Genomic DNA, 16,504 nt, shown 5'->3' with positions numbered 1-16,504 from the left:
GATGAAGACTTCAGTGGAATGGCGTACAGGAGAACATTGATGGGCATGCACACACAGATGCTTGGTGCATTGGCAAACTTGCCACAGAGCCTCTTGTTACTGTCAAGGAACATGGAGTCCCGCTCCAACTTGGAACAGCGCTTTGCACAGAGCTTAGAGCCCATCCTTTCCACTATGGAAGTGGCGGCCAACTCCATTTCAGACCCAGTCGTGATGCAGCCTGGTGTCCAATGTCTCAGGTTCCATTGCAGCACAGGCAGAAGTCGGCTAATGCCCCAGTGTTGCAGCGGAAGCTCAGTCTGAGGTCATGAAAGCTATGCTTGTTGCTATGCAGGTCAGAATGCTGCCAACATGGTTGCAGATACCAATGTTCAAAGGGTCATGTAGGCTCTCACAGCTGTTCAGAAATCTGCCCTCCAAAAGATAACTAGGATTTGAGGAGCCCGCCCGGGGGGGGGGCAGTTGCAATAGCTCTGAGGTACACAAGCCTGAAGTCCTCTTTGAGGATGGCAGGATTCATACTCCCACCATTGCCATTCCAGCAATGCCTTTGTCATTGCCTTTCAGCCAGCTAGCCCAAACTGCTGCTGCTCATGGGTGGAGCAATCTGTAGCCAGGCCCATAAGGCCGAGAGATGCTTGAAGTTATCCTACAAGGCTATCTGCCGTGTCCCCCTTTGAAAGTCAGCAGCCTTCCACCATCCATACTGCAAAAATTGGGGTTGCACTGTGCAAGAGCACTAGGATAGGCAAAGGCTATTGTCAAAAAGACACAAATGAAATGCACAAGAGTGAATAATTCATGTTTTATGTATTATTAGAAAAAAGTTGCTACATAGTAGATTTTTGTTGATGTCTTTTATTTCAGGATCTTGTCCAAGAGGATGATGTGGCAGTTTGTAGCAGATGAATTGAACTGTGGAGAATAGCGCAGCAGCCAATCATGACATCTTATGGGAACAGAAATCCAAATAACTACTTACAGACAACCCATCTAGAGCAAAAGGGTCTCAGATGCCTCCTCCTCTCTCTCCCTTGGCCTCCAAAGACCAGTTGGCAAGGTCTTCACTTTTATGGCAGTAAGGTTTTGGAAGGTGCAGTAGACCACCACGAACTTGGAGACACACTCTGGTGAGTACTAGAGAGTTCTCCCTTAGCAATCCAGGCAGGTTCATCATTCCAACTGTTTACTCCACGGGGTTTCTGGTTGCTGCATGGCTCTCATTGTCCATGCTTGGTGGGGTGGCAGAAGGCAGTCATGAGCTAGGTGTACATCAGGTATCCCTTGTCGTCCAGTGGCCAGCCTCTGGTTCTTTTCATTTATTCTTTTATGGGATATGGACATCTCTGGATGACCATCACGTGTTGCCCATCCCTATTTGCTCTTGAACTGAGCTGCTTGCTAGGCTATTTCAGAGGGCAATTAAGAGTCAACCACATTATTGTGGATCTGAGTCACATCTAGACCCCAACAAGGATGGCAGATTTCCTTCCCCAAAGGACGTTAGTGAACCAGATGGGTTTTTACAACAATTGATAGTTTAATGGTTACCATTACTGAGACTAGCTTTATATTTCAAATTGAATTATTGATTGAATTTAAATACCATCAGCTGCCACAGTAAGATTTTGAACCCCATGCCCCCAGAGCATTAACCTGGACCTCTGGATTACTAGTCCAATGATATTACCACTATGCTACCATCTTTCCTGAGATGGTCAACCTTGATGGTCAACTAAAGATAATGGGTATGGCTGAATAATGTATGATGAATGCATGGCTGCTGCCAGGATATGGGGCATTGACCAAGAGGATCTTCTGAGCATCCTCACATACCAACTGCATATAATGGAGCAGTATTCCTTGCATGCAGAACATTTCCCCATTACATGTGGAGCCCTCAGAGCCATGTGTATGCAGCTACTTGCACACTGCATCATTGGGAAACCCAGTAGGTGTCAAATCCACATGCTCTCTCCTCCTGCTTTGTTAAGTGCCCTCTCCTTCTATACAGGGCTCTGCCACCTCCTTGATTCAGTGATAAATGTAGAACTGAGGGATGTTACTAACATCACCTGCTATCCATTGGGGTAGAAATTTAGTGCCACAGTGATCTTGGTCAGTGACAGCACCATCCTTGTACTGTTAAATTGCTGCAGGCTGAATTTAAGGTGACACAGTCCAGTTACCACCTCCTTGGTGAAACATAGGCGCCTCAACACACTGCTTCAGGCTGAGGTGAAGGTAGGAGATGTGTCTCTACAGACGGCATGAGTACAGTGTTTGATTGTGAGCCCTCGATCTTCATTTTCCTGAAGTACACAGCTTCCCTTCCCTGTTACCTGTGTTCCATTTTCAAGTCATGCTGCAACCCAAGAGGCACTGTAACTATCGCCCCAATTACTGAAGCAGGATTTCTTCAGACAGGCCTCTCAGCTCTTCTAACTTCATTGTCAAGATCCAGCACTATTCTTTGTAAATCCAAGAAGTATGCAAAACTCCTCCAATAACATTAAATACTGTACTTCCACTAACGGCACCATCAAACTACAGATAAAAAGCGCCTCACCTGCAAGTTGCATTATTAGTCCTTAAATAATACTCATCGGTGGTCTGTCATTCAGCTGAATGAGGAAGTGATTAAGAGACAGCATTAACTGGACCTTCAGGATCCCAAATGGCAAACTGTGCACCATTTCCATGTTAGAAACTGTTTGAGGCTGTTTGATGTCACAAACTGCCACTCTGCAAGCTTCCGGCGCATGCACTACATGCTCACATTGGCAGCTGATTGCAGTTCTGGGCACAAGCAGCACAATGAGTTTAATTTTCAGTTCATATGTCAAGGACACTGTCCTGTTGTATCTCCTGGGTTAGGTTTAGTGGGTATTGGGAAGGGTGAATCAAGTAAAGAATACAAGGAATCTACAAACATTTTAAAAAGAGCTAAGAACTTTGGAGCAGGAGCAAAAAGGTACTGGCAATGAATGACAAGAAGGCACCTACTGCAGACCCAAGTTTGTAACAACACTCCAGGCATCTACTGGGTGCTGTGAGAATGGGTGTTATTTTTTAAAATATTTTTGGGGAATATTGCGCTATTCCCGTGAAGAAGGCTGTGTGTCTGTGTGTGTGTAAATGATTTAATTAAACTGGGGAAAAGTTACTAGAGACAGGTTGTCTGCGAGGTTTAAGGCATGAAAGGATAGAGGCTTTAGGTCTGCAGTGGTAATGAGATATTATGGTGGGTTTGAGGTACAAGTAAATAGGTTGGATCTAACATTTGCATTTTTAGATAAGTTGAGAGTTTGTTTGAATATCAAAGGGAAGTCAGAGGTAACAAGAAACATTTTTGCATCTTACAGGAGTTCCATAAGTAAACAGAGGAGTGTATATAATATTTTATTGACCCAAAAGCAGAGACAAAATAGAAACATGAAAGATTTTATATTTGGAAGGATTCGAGTTTCAAAGGGGTGTAAGAACAGGAACCTGAGATGAAAGGGGGGAAAATTGTATTTTAGAGTTACTTGGGAGAGCTTAGTAGTTGGTTGTTGGCTTTGTGAGCTCTCCTGGAAACAGCTCCAGGATGGGAAAACTTTGAATTAGCCATCCAGTCAAGCCTGAAAAGTCTTGAGCTGCAAAAAGAAGTTTTGTTCTGAAATCTTGGATTTCCACAGCAGAGTAGAAGAGAGTTTAAGAGGTTGTGTGGTATGCCTTTAGTAAAGCTACAGCAGTTTATCTTGGGTAATATTACTGGATTTTTATAGATAAACATCTATAAGGGAGTGTTGCCTGGAAGGCATTTACCTGTGGGTCTGACCAAGTAGGGAGTCTTCTGGGGGAATGTTTTGTAAGACTAATTTTAACTGTGTAACTGTAATGTTGTGTGCTTAAGTTTTCTTTTCTTCTTGTTAATAAAACTTATAATTTTTAAAATCCCAAAAGTGACACTGAACTTCTTGCTGCTGAGATCAGTACGGTTTCTTCTCGTTTTCAGGGTACAAAAAAAAAGGGTACGGCCCATAAGTCAAGCTTCTCTCTGGGATTTGGTTTGCTCAGCAATTAACATCTGCTGTGGTCATAATAGGGCAGGGAGGATTGAAAAGAGTAGGCATTGGTGTGTTAGAACATAAGAAATAGGAACAAAAGTAGGCCATGCAGCCCTTTATGTCTGCTCCGCTATTCAAAAAGAGCATGGCCAATTGGATCTTGGTCTTAGTTCTACATAGACAGGCTGGAGGACACGTGGAAGGTGAAATTTAATCCAGAGAAGTGTGAAGTGATACATTTTGGTAGGAAGAATGAAGGGTGGCAATATAAGCTAAAGGATGCAATTCTATAAGTCCTGAAGTGAGACTTGAACCCACAACCTTCTGATTCAAAGGCAAGAGTGCTACCAACTGTGCCAAGGTTGACTTTGATTCAAGTTGACTATGATTCTCCCCCTCCCGTGAAGTAACCCTATCAATGACACTCCTATCAAGGTTCATGCAAAAATAATGGCTATTTGGACAAAATACTGCAGGGTGATTAGTGGGTGTGGAATTGTACACAATCAAGAAAAGCCTTACATTTATATAGTGCCTTTCATGATCTCAGGCATCCCAAAGTGTTTTGCAGCCTATTAAGTACTTTTGAAGTCTATACACTGTTTCATTGTAGGAAACACAGCAGATAATTGCACACAGGAAGTCCACAAACAGCAATGTGAGAATAACCAGATAATCTAGTTTCTCAGATAAAAGCAAAATACTGCAGATGCTGGAAATCTACAACAAAAACAAAAATACCTGGAAAAATTCAGCAGGTCTGACAGCATCTGCGGAGAGGGATACAGTTGATGTTTCGAGTCCGTATGTCCCTTCATCAGAACTAAGATATGTAGAAATGAGATGAAATATAAGCTAGTAGAGAGGGGTGGGACAGGAGAGCTCAATAGGGGGCCAGTGATAGGTGGAGGCCAAGAAGAGACTGCCAAAGATGTCATAGACAAAAGGGTGTTGTCGGTGGTGATATTATCTAAAAGATGTGCTAATGGGGACATTAAGGGAAGCAAGCTAGTGGCAGATGGCCCTAGTGTGGGTAGGGGGGGGGGGGGGGAAGGGATCGAAATGGACTGAAAGGTGGAGATGAAACAATAGATCAAAATAAATTTAAAAATAGGAGGGAAGAGAAAAAAATAGTTGTAAAAATACAGAAAACTTATAAATTATTGGAAAAAGGGGGATGGGAAAGGGGGTGGGGATGGAGGAGAAAGTTCATGATCTGAAATTGTTGAACTCAATATTAAGTCTGGAAGGCTGTGTCGGAAGATGAGGTGCTGTTCCTCCAGTTTGGGTTGAGCTTCACTGGAACATTGCAGCAGGCCAAGGACGGACATGTGGGCATGAGAGCAGGGTGGTGTGTTGAAATGGCAAGCGACAGGGAGATCTGGGTCATGTTTGTGGACAGACCGAAGGTGTTCCGCAAAGCGGTCACCCAGTCTGCGTTTGGTCTCTTCAATGTAGAGGAGACCACATTAGTTTCTCATGTTGGGTGAGGGATAAACACTATCCAGGACACCAGGGAAAACTTCTTTGCTCTTTATCTAATAGTGCCACATCATCTTTAATAGTTTTTGGTCCTCAGGTTAATGCTTTATCAAACAGATGGTGCCTCCAGTAGTGCCGCACTTCCTCACTAATAGGACTGGAGCGTCAGCCTGGATTGAGTTCAAGTCTCTGGAGAAGACTTGAACCTGCGACTTCTGATTCAGAGGTAACTCGGGAGGCTAAACTACCACCCATTGAGCTACGACTGACATCTCTAGAAGCAACACCTTCAGGGCAAGTGAGGGGAGCAAACTTCAGAAAAAAATAAATACATGAGGCCTCTAAGTGTACATATAGTCTTCAATTAGTGTACATTTTGTCCCTGCTGGATGTCACCACAGCTATGCACCACAATCTTGAGTATTTCTTGTAAAACCATTTTTTAAAATGGATACTTTAACAATACATGGAGACATGGAAGGAAAAAAGGTCATTTGGAAGTAAAACCTTTTCCTACTGTGAACCACATTACAATTTGAGTTTCAGGACTTTGGGTTAAACTGATAAGATTAACTGTCCTGGATTAGGAACATCGGAGCACAACGAGGGCACTCAGCCCCTCGAGCCTGTTCTGCCATTCAATTAGATCATGGTTTGTAGCTTAATTCCATCTATCCTCTTTAATTCTATAACTTCTCCAAAGGAAAAAAAATGATTAATCTCAGTTTTTTAATTTTCAGTTGACCTAGCTTCAAAGTTTCTCAGAAGAGTTCCAAATTTCCACTGAGCTTTGTGTGAAGAAATGCTTCCTGACATCAATCTATAATTACTCAGCTCTAATGTTAAGGGTAGCCCTTTTGTTTTGGGCTCCCCCATGAGAGGAAATAGTTTCTCTTTATTTACACTATTAAACTTTGTGCAAAACCTTAAACACCTCAATTAGATCAATCTTTTCTACTCACTAAAACATAAGGCTGGTCTATGCAACCTGTCATCATAACTTAATCCGATTTCATTCCGGTGAATCTGCACTGCACACCCTCCAAGGTCATTATATCTTTCCTGAGGTTCCCTAGGTTTGGGGAAGGTTCCATTAGGTTGGAAAATAGCAAATATAACCCCTTTATTCAAAAAGGGGAGACAGAAAGCAGGAAACTATAGGCAAGTTAGCTTAATATCTGTCATAGGGAAAATGTTATAAGCTGTAGTTAAAGATGTTATAGCAGGGCACTTAGAAAAATTCAAGGCAATCAGGCAGAGTCAGCATGGCTTTCTGAAAGGGAAATCATGCATAACCAATTTTTTGGAGTTCTTTGAAGGAGTCACATGTGCTATGGAGAAGGGGGAAACACTGGATGTACTGTACTTAGATTTCCAGAAGGCATTTGATAAGGTGCTGCATCAAAGGTTGTTGCGGAAAATAAAAGCTCATTGTGTAGGGGGTAACGTATTGGCATGGTTAGAAGATCAGCTAGCTAACAGGACACAGAGAGTAGGCATAAATCGGTAATTTTCTGGTTGGCAAGATGTAACGAGTGGTATGCCACAGGGATCAGTGCTGAGCCCTCAACTTTTTACAATTTATATAAATGACTTGAATGAAGGGACCAAAGATATGGTTGCTAACTTTGTTGATGACAGAAAGATAGGTAGGAAAGTAAATTGTGAAGAGGACATAAGGAGACTGCAGAGGAACATAGTTAAAGTGAGTGGGCAAAGATCTGGCAAATGGAGTATAATGTGGGCAAATGTGAAATTGTCCATTTTGGCAGGAAGAATAAAAAAGAAGCTTATTATCTAAATAATGAGAGATCGCAGAGCTTGGAGATTCAGAGGGGTTTGGGTGTCCTAGCACATGAATCACAAAAGGCTAAAATGCAGGTACAGCAAGTAATTAGGAAAGTTAATAGAATATCATTTATTGCAAGAGGAATTCAATACAAAAGTAGGGAGGTTATGCTTCAATTGTACAGGGCACTGGTGAGATCACATCTGGGGGACTGTGTACAGCATTGGTCTCCTTATTTAAGGAAAGATGTAAATGCGTTAGCGGTTCAGAGAAGGTTTACTGTTCTTATACCAGGAATGGGCGGGTTGTCTTATGAGGAAGGGTTGTACAGGTTAGGTTTGTATCCACTGGAGTTTAGAAGAGTAAGAGGCGACTTGATTGAAACCTTTAAGATCCTGAGGGGTCTTGACAGGGTGGATGTGGAGAGGATGTTTCCTCTTGTGGGAGAATCGAGAACTAGAGGTCACTATTTAAGATGGAGATGAAGAGAAATTTTTTCTCTCAGAGGGTCATGAGTCTTTGGCAGAATCATCCCAGGTTTTCATAAAGTGCGGTTGTGGGCGGGAAAATAGCCGTTTTACTCACCAGCGCAATGGCGGGTTTTCTCACCACATTTCCCATTCCCGCCTCATTAATTATTCAGCCACAGGAAATACGCCGTCTCACTGGTGGATGGCCTCCAATTTTCCCACCATGCTGTTACCTCACCGCTTCCTCACACAGGGCGCCATATTTAAACTGCAGCCGCGTGCACACTTCTCAATGCTTACAGCCCAGGCCTGCTCCGGTGAAGAAATGCCGCCAAAAGCCAAGAAGATTGCAGCCCCCTGGTTCAGCGGCACATCCCTGGGATGCCTTCTGGATGCCGTAGAGGCCCGCTGTGATGTCCTCTACCTCCGCTCTGGCCGCAGGAGGCCCATCAATCTCACCACTCCGGCTTAGGAGGTGGTGGCAGAGGCGGTCAGTGCTAATGCTGCACACAAGAGGTCGGCCATCCAGTGCAGAAAATGGATGAATGATCTCACCCATGCCACCAGGGTAAGGCAACCATCTTATCACTCTAAACTCACACACTCACAAGGCCAAAACACATTCAGTCACTGCCAGCTCAAGGGACATCACCACTCACTCTGTCTCACACACCCTTAAATCTACATTTGGCCTCATCTCCTCCTCAGCCCTCACCACCTTGAGGCCAATCGCATAGATCAACATGTGCCCCCATACTCATCCTGGGCTACCCTCTTCCCCAGTACAGCCCTTGGCCTGCAGCCTCTTCCCTTGCCTGAGGCCACTTCTTCCCCTTCCTCAAGCAAGCCTGCAGCTATTGAAAAGCCACCCAGACTTATGGCTGGTCTGGTACATAAGGACATAAGAAATAGGAGCAGGAGTAGGCATTCGGCCCCTCAAGCCTGCCCCGCCATTCAATAAGATCATGGCTGATCTGCCCCAGGCCTCAACTAATCTTTCGTGCCAGCTCCTCATAGCCTTCAACTCCCCAATATTTCAAAAATCTATCTACCTCCTCTTTAAATACTTTCAGTGATCTAGCCTCCACAACTCTCTGGGGTAGAGAATTCCAGATATTCGCTACCCTCTGGGAGAAGAAATTTCTTTGCATCTCAGTTTTAAATGAGTGTCCCTTTATTCTGTAAATATATCCCCTAGTTCGAGATTCCCCCACTACTGGAAAATCTTCTCAACATTTACCTATCAAGCCCCCTCAGAATCTTGTACGTTTCAATAAGATCACCTGTCATTCTTCTAAACTCCAGTGAATTAAGGCCTAACCTTGTTTAGCCATTCTTGGTAAGTCAACCACTTCATCCCAGAAACCAGCCTAGTGAATCTGTTTTGAACTGCCTCCAATGCCAGTATATCCTTCCTTAAATACGGGGATCAAAACTGTACACAGTACTCCAGGTGCGACCTCACCAACACCCCATACAGTTGTAACAAGACTTCCCTATTTTTAAACTCCAACCCCGTGGCAATACAGGCCAAAATTTCATTTGCCTTCTTAATTACTTGCTGCACCTGCATGCTAACTTTGTGTTTCATGCACAAAAGCACCCAGATCCCTCTGTGCTGCACTCTTTTGAAGTCTCTTTCCATTTAAATAATAGTCTGCCTTTTGATTCTTCCTACCAAAGTGTATGGCCTCACACTTTCCTACATTAAACTCCATCTGCCAAGTTTTTGCCCACTCAGTCAACTTATCTTTATCCCCTTGCAGATTCGTCATATCCTCATCACAACATGCCATCCCAACTATTTTTGTACCATCAGCAAATTTGGATACCTTACACTCTGCCCCCTCCTCCAAGTCATCAATACAGATAGTAAATAGTTGAGGCCCTGATCCTTGTGGAACTCCACTAGTTGTATCATTCCAACCTGAAAAAGAGCCATTAATCCCGACTCTCTGTCTTCTATGTGTTAACCAATCCTCAATCCATGCTAAAACATTACCCCCAATACCGTGAGCTTCTATCTTGTGCAATAATCTTTCATGTGGCACCTTATCGAATGCCTTCAAAATCCAAATTAACTACGTCTACCGGCTCCCCTTTATCAACTCTGCTTGTTATAGCCTCAAAGAACTCTAGCAAATTTGTTAAACATGATTTCCCTTTCACAAAACCGTGTTGACTCGGTTTGATTGCGTTAAGCTTTTCTAAATGTCCTGCTCTTTCTTCCTTAATAACGAACTCTAGCATTTTCCCAATGACCAATGTTAGGCTGATTGGCCTATAGTTTCCTGCTTTTTGTCTCTCTCCCTTCTTGAACAGGGGCATCACATTAGCAGTTTTCCAATCCGCTAGGACCCTCCTGGAATCCAGTGAGTTCTGGGATATTTCAACCAATGCCTCCACTATCTCTACAGCCACTTCCTTTAAAACCCTTGATGGTCCTGGCGACTTGTCTGCCTTTAGTCCCATTAGTTTGTCAAATATTTTGTCCCACGTGATTGAAACTGTTACAAGATCTTTCCTCCCATTAGTAGGTAGACACCTGCCTGTGGGCCCCTGTAAAAGTGATGTGGTGCCATCTGCAAAGTCTGGCATAGATGACTGAGAGTGCTGCCCGAAGCAAGGTAGGCAAACAAACCTCGAAGTCCCAAGCAAAGTGCAGCTCATCAGGCGCATGTCTCTTCTGTCCAGTTGTGCAATCATGCCGACGTGCCCGGATGATCCAGCGTGGGGGGATGATTCTGGCGAGCAGGGCTTATAAGGAGATGCTAAAGTATTGAAATTAGGTTCCTGACATGCGATGGTGGAAAACGTGGCCCACCATTGGTGGGTGGAGCCAATGATCGCTAACAGGTTTCACAACTACGTGAAACCGATTTTTGGCCCTCTTGCCATTTGGACCGCCCGCCATGATGCCCGACGCCAATGGGGCCAGAAAATTCCGGCCTTTGGAACTCTGTTCCTCAAAAGGCAGTGGAAGCAGAATGTTTGAATTTTTTTTAAGACAGAGCTAAGTAGATTCTTGATTAACAGGGGTGTGAAAGGTTATCGGGGATAGGCAGGAATGTGGGGTTGAGGTCACAATCAGATCAGCCGTGATCTTATTGAATGGTGGAGCAGGCTTGAAGGGCCGAGTGGCCTACTCCTGCTCATAATTCATATGTTCGTACGTAGGTGCAGTTGTCTAGAACTGAACACAATATCGTAAATGGAATTTAAGTAGGATTATTTCATTTATTAACAATGAAAAAAAGATTACAATTTAAGACGAGGCAGAAACTTGTGTCAACAACACTCTCTTAATGACCCTTTTCTCATTTTATTGTCCGCTTTCCCAAGCTATAAGCACTTTAAACCAGAATCTCAAAACATCGCCACCTCACACATACAATCTCCTGAGGGAAGTATTTTGAAAACACCCCCCTGGCCCCAAAAATATTAAATCAAGCAGAATATCAACCTTCTTGCCAGCCTTGGCTGGTGGGAGCATTCTCGCTGAGTGAGAAGTTTGTGGGTTCAAGTTCCACTCCAGAGTCTTCAGCACATAATTTAGGCTGACATTTCAGTGCAGAACTTTGGGAGCTCAGTATATTGTTACAGGAGCTGTCTTTCAACTGAGAGTTTAATCTGTGACCCAACTATCCTTTCTGGTGGAGGTAAAAGATCTCATTTCATAAAGAGGTATTTTGCCACAGCGTCCTGCCCAACATTTCAACCTCAGCCAATACCAGTAAGAGCATATAATCTGCTCATAAAAGCAAAATATTGCGGATGCTGGAAATCCAAAATAAAAATAGAAAATGCTGGAAAAACTCAGCAGGTCTGGCACCATCTGTGAGAGAGAAAAACAGAGTTAATGTTTTGAGCCTGAATGACTCTTCTTCAGAGTTCTGAAGAAGTCATATGGACTCAAAACATTAACTCTATTTCTCTCTCCACAGATGCTGCCAGGCCTGCTGAGTTTTTCCAGCATTTTCTGTTTTATTTTCTTCCTCTAACTGCAATTCTACCATGAACAATTAATGTCATCCACTACTTTGATACACGAGGAGCAGCATACATCACCACTGCTGGTATCTTATTCAGTTGTATATGGATTTGACATGAGGTCTGGGCAAGGACAAAAGAGGATTAGCAAAATGATTAATGGACTAAGTATACGCTGGAGGTCAAGGGCATGGGAAACAGAGGGTAGAGAAGCAGAATGCACTTGCATCAACTGAAATGTATTGCACAATGGTAAGACAACCTTTTACTATTTCATATTTTTAAAAAATCACAATGACATTATCAAATTTTGTACAGCCGCTCAAGTACATTTTTATTTTATTAAAGCTCAGATCACTGCCAATGAGGTTTTAATTAATAGAATTGGACTTTATATGATTTAAATACGATATAAACAACAGCAAAATACACAGAGAAAATACTATTTATTTATAAAAGTCCATGTCTGCAAATTCAGGCCTCCAGCCTCCCCAAATCACCTCCCTGCCTCATCACTCCATTTTCTGACATGAGTCTAAAATCCTGATCTCTGTCATGTTTCAGCAGCCCAGGTATTAGCCACCCCACCCACCTGCTCTTTGTATCCACCTCTCACCCCCGAATGTCAGGCTAACAACTTTCTGTTTACCTAGAGCTTGTAAAAAGGTAAGCAAGACAAAAATTCAGTAATTCAGCAAAGGAACATGATTGAGCACAAAAAATGGATTGATTGGGAGACAGAGAGAGGAGGCAAATCAGAGGGAGGAATATAATTAGACTGTAATTACTTACATAATGCTTTATCACGTACTCAGGATATCTAATACTCAGGATATCTAATGAGTTTTTCAACCAATGTGTTATTTCTGAATCACTGTACTTAGGTAGGTAACATGGCAGTCGCTTGCACATAGCAAAGTCTAACTATTATGATGATCCTAGACCAGATCCCCAAGTTTTTAAGAACTGATTAGGGACCAATAACATTTTATTTAAAGTAAACAAGTTTGAGATTCAAGACAATTGCTCAGGTGAATAAAGCCTCAAGATTCCATGAGTTTCAAACAAACAAAAATAAATCATACAAGGTCAGGAAGATAAAACAACTTACAATATCAATCTTACCCTGAATGTTAGAGTGTATGAGGTACATGTGAATTAAAGGCAAGCTGTGATAAAACACACCACATTGCACAATAAATGGCAGATGTAACCAAGTCAGGGTCCATGGATTTCTCAACAACCCACCCAAACGTCAGTAACGCTGTGAGTCAACCAATCTTGCTGAAACTCTCTCAAGAGGAATTCTAGTCTTCGCCTCAAAGATCTCGCCTTGGAATTCTCTCCAAAAGTCACTCCAACTCGGGCAGCCTCAACAATGGCCCACCTAGCAGGATTTCAATCTTCTCTCCTGAGATTCTATGCCCCTGGATTCCCAAATTTGCGCTCGGGCACCAACTCGCAAGCATAACTTCAGCTCTTGGGCATTGCTGGGCAGAACATTACTGCTCTGAAGGGGTACCATCACCCAATGGCCTGCAGCACAGAGTCACCAACCTTCTTAAAGTGAATTCTGCAGGGCTGTGGCATATCTTTGATTGCTTGGGCTTCTCCTGAGTCACCTCCCTTAAAGTTTAACTACAGCTCTTTTCGTGCTTGGGGTCTCTTTCACTGCTTTTTACTTTAACAGGGCTTCTTCCTGTCCGTCTGGGACCTCTTTTGGGAACTCTCCTTGTCCCCTTTCCCTTTTGGGACCTTTCCCTGTACCCTGCCTGGAACACTTTATTCCAATGGTCACATGATCCAGGTTTTCACTTTTTGTGCATGCTGGACCTGTCCTCAGCTTGAAGAACTTAAAATGCTGAAATGCGCTTGTGCAGCCCACTCCCAGTCTGTGTATGCGTGGAAACTCCAAGGTCTGTCAGGCCATGGAGTCCCTTATCCCCGTTTTGACTTTAAGGTAAATATGGCATTCTTAATACTACCACCAAGGAAACGATCAGATAATCTGTCTTGGTGACTGTGGTAGAGAAGCTTGTACATTACCGCTGCAGCATTTGCAATGTGCCCGATTTCAGAACCAAGTGACATGTTACTGATGATTGTGCAGCCTAGATATGTGAAGCTATCAACAACCTTCAGCGTCACATCATCAATGCTGATTGATGGCAGTATGGCAACAAGCTGGACCAAGACATTTGCTTTACTGTTGCTGATGGTCAAACCAAACTCTTATCAGGTGTGAAAGGATCTGTCCATTTGCTGCTGAAGGTGTTCCTCGGTATGAAATGCTATCTGGCATCATCGGCCTGGAGCAACTCTCTGATGAAGACTTGGCACACTTTTGTCTTGTTTCTCATAGAAGGCATTGTAATTTTGGTTTCATGTAGACTGCAGCTTATCGAGTTGGGAGTGCCAAAGGAGACGAATGTTAGTCAGGCCTGCACTCAAACGGAGAAAATACTAACTGTTAGAAGGCAGCTGGGTATCTGCCACCAACCAGAACAAGGAATCCAGTCATAAGGTCTCAAATAAAAGTTGGAGAGTTACTTAGCCAAAGGTTATGGAAAGATCCCCATTAAATCTTACCTCAGAGAACAGTTGGAACACTGAAAAGAATTAAAGTGAATTCTGCAGGGCTGTGGCATATCTTTGGCTTGGTCTCTAAAGAAGTGAATGAATGTACAAGATTCTTGTAATGTATGAGGGAACCCTTATGACTGGAAGTAAAAAGTAGAACTGAGTTCATTGCATAAGTAGTTCTAGACTATAGTGTTGTTAATAGTGCTTGCTTTGCTTAATTGTTTTTATACACAAATTCGTTTTTGCATAAAAACGCGAAATCTTGCAGCCTAGTTCTGTCAGTTAATAGTGGGGTGTTCGGATTTCTCTTTCAATGTTAACGGTCTCTAACAGGATCATAATAACAGGAATTAACTATTGGGCTACGTATGTTTAAATCTGTAACAGGGCCTGAGAAAAATAAGCCAGAAACAAAGACCTAAACAAATAAAGTCTGTGATGGTGGCGCAGGGAGAGAAGAGTGGAACACAAAATGAGGGTGGGGCACACAAGAATTAAACAGGAGGAAAGTGAGACAGGCGTGCAGAATGACAAAAATGATTGCAGAGTTGTTGATCAGGAAGTGTTAGAAATGAATAGTGATCCAAGTACCTGGAGACTCTTTCCCCTTATAGTAAGATATCCTAGATGAAACTAGGTTTTTTTTTAAGTCAAAACTGACGAATCCTCTCCAAATTTCGGGCAATTGACAAGCTTACGGTTAAATTGCCTGTGGGGACAGGTTGGATGAGCAAGCAATTCGAATGCTCATTTGTAGTAGAGCAGACATCTATCTGGTGCAGGTGAACAAGCAGCAAAGGGCCCGGGGAAAGGGGGCAGGGTGCTGTTGGAATATTCAAAACCTTGGCGATGAGTGACATGAAACATCTCATCAGCTGACACTCTTTCCCATTGCCACACGATGGCCCATGCGCTGTTACTTAAGCAGCTCCGGCTCGTTGGTTTTTGCTTTCCTCCTCGAACTTTTTCCTCCCCTAACTCCAGCGCCAATCACCAGCCTCCACGCCGTCCCCGCCGCTGCCCTCAAGACGCCTTCCGCGGATTGGATCAAACGCTCCGCCGATGCGGTACGCTCCCATCTCGCGCGCCGACGGCAGAGTAAACCTCTCTCCAATTGGTTGACATGTCGAGCCCAAACCAAAAATCGCCGGGGGGGGGGAGGGGGAGCGGGGAATGGTATGGAACCGGCGGCCGTTCTTTTTCCCCTCACCGCCCCCCTCCTTCCATACGCGACGGGTGTCACCGGCTTTCTCTTCCCCTCTCCCTCACTTGAATGCTGGTTCCGCTACGGTGGTTGCAGCCGAGCAGTTGCAACCCGCCGTCAGGGGGAAGGTGATTGGCGACGCACACGCGGCCGCGGACCGAGCGCCGCTCCAGTGTGAGTGATGTTAGTGCGGGACTGAGACCCGGACCCCTCCCCCTCCACCCCGGCTCGGCCCGGTCCGGCCCCTCCCCCACTCACCGGTTATTATTTAAAATTTACATTTAAATATTACAGGCCGTCGCGGTTTGTTTTTCTCCCCCCCCCTCCGTTAACTGTTGTAAAATGGCGGAGCGTTCTGCGCTGGAGGTGAGGAGCTTGGTCTCTCACCCAGCAGGCTGGCAGTCCCTCCTGTCCTTCACTGTCCTCTTCTTGGCCTGGCTGGCTGCTGATTCAGCTCCAGGTTATTCGCCGTCATTCGTTTCGAGAGCATCATTCATGAGTTTGATCCGTGGTGAGTAACACACGTGCCGCCGAACCTCGATTTACCGCCGGGGACAGCGGGGAAAAGCTGTGGGCAGGAGGGGGGACGTGGAGAGAGAGAGCGCGCGCAGGGAAGAGAGTATGGGGGGGTTGTGGGGAGAATGTGGGGTGGGGGGGGTTGTGGGGAGAATGTGGGGTGGGGGGGGTTGTGGGGAGAATGTGGGGTGGGGGGGGTTGTGGGGAGAATGTGGGGTGGGGGGGGTTGTGGGGAGAATGTGGGGTGGGGGGTGTTGAGGGGAGAATGTGGGGTGGGGGGTGTTGAGGGGAGAATGTGGGGTGGGGGGGTTGAGGGGAGAATGTGGGGTGGGGGGGGTTGAGGGGAGAATGTGGGGTGGGGGGGGTTGAGGGGAGAATGTGGGGTGGGGGGGGTTGAGGGGAGAATGTGGGGTGGGGG

At 44.5% G+C, this 16,504-nt stretch overlaps 1 protein-coding gene and 1 long non-coding RNA gene across 2 annotated transcripts in view; one reads left to right on the top strand and one right to left on the bottom strand.

Moving 5' to 3' along the window:
* Positions 1–12,101: 12,101 nt before the first annotated feature.
* Positions 12,102–15,542, bottom strand: LOC144679069 (uncharacterized). The gene is made up of 3 exons (XR_013576237.1): positions 14,958–15,542; positions 14,373–14,496; positions 12,102–14,224 (listed from the first exon to the last, which is right to left on the bottom strand). It is a non-coding gene; the product is annotated as an uncharacterized LOC144679069 (long non-coding RNA).
* A 75-nt stretch (positions 15,543–15,617) lies between these two features.
* Positions 15,618–16,504, top strand: part of stt3b (STT3 oligosaccharyltransferase complex catalytic subunit B) — a 101,982-nt gene continuing 101,095 nt past the window's right edge. The window contains 2 exon segments of the mRNA XM_078539342.1: positions 15,618–16,017; positions 16,020–16,081. Coding sequence (XP_078395468.1) covers positions 15,913–16,017; positions 16,020–16,081 — 167 coding nt within the window. The 5' untranslated portion in view covers positions 15,618–15,912.

Source organism: Cetorhinus maximus, chromosome 3 (assembly GCF_964194155.1).
Source record: "Cetorhinus maximus chromosome 3, sCetMax3.hap1.1, whole genome shotgun sequence".
Lineage (NCBI taxonomy): Eukaryota > Metazoa > Chordata > Chondrichthyes > Lamniformes > Cetorhinidae > Cetorhinus > Cetorhinus maximus.
The sequence above is the reverse complement of the archived record's forward strand: the minus strand, read 5'-3'. Positions and strand labels throughout refer to the sequence as shown.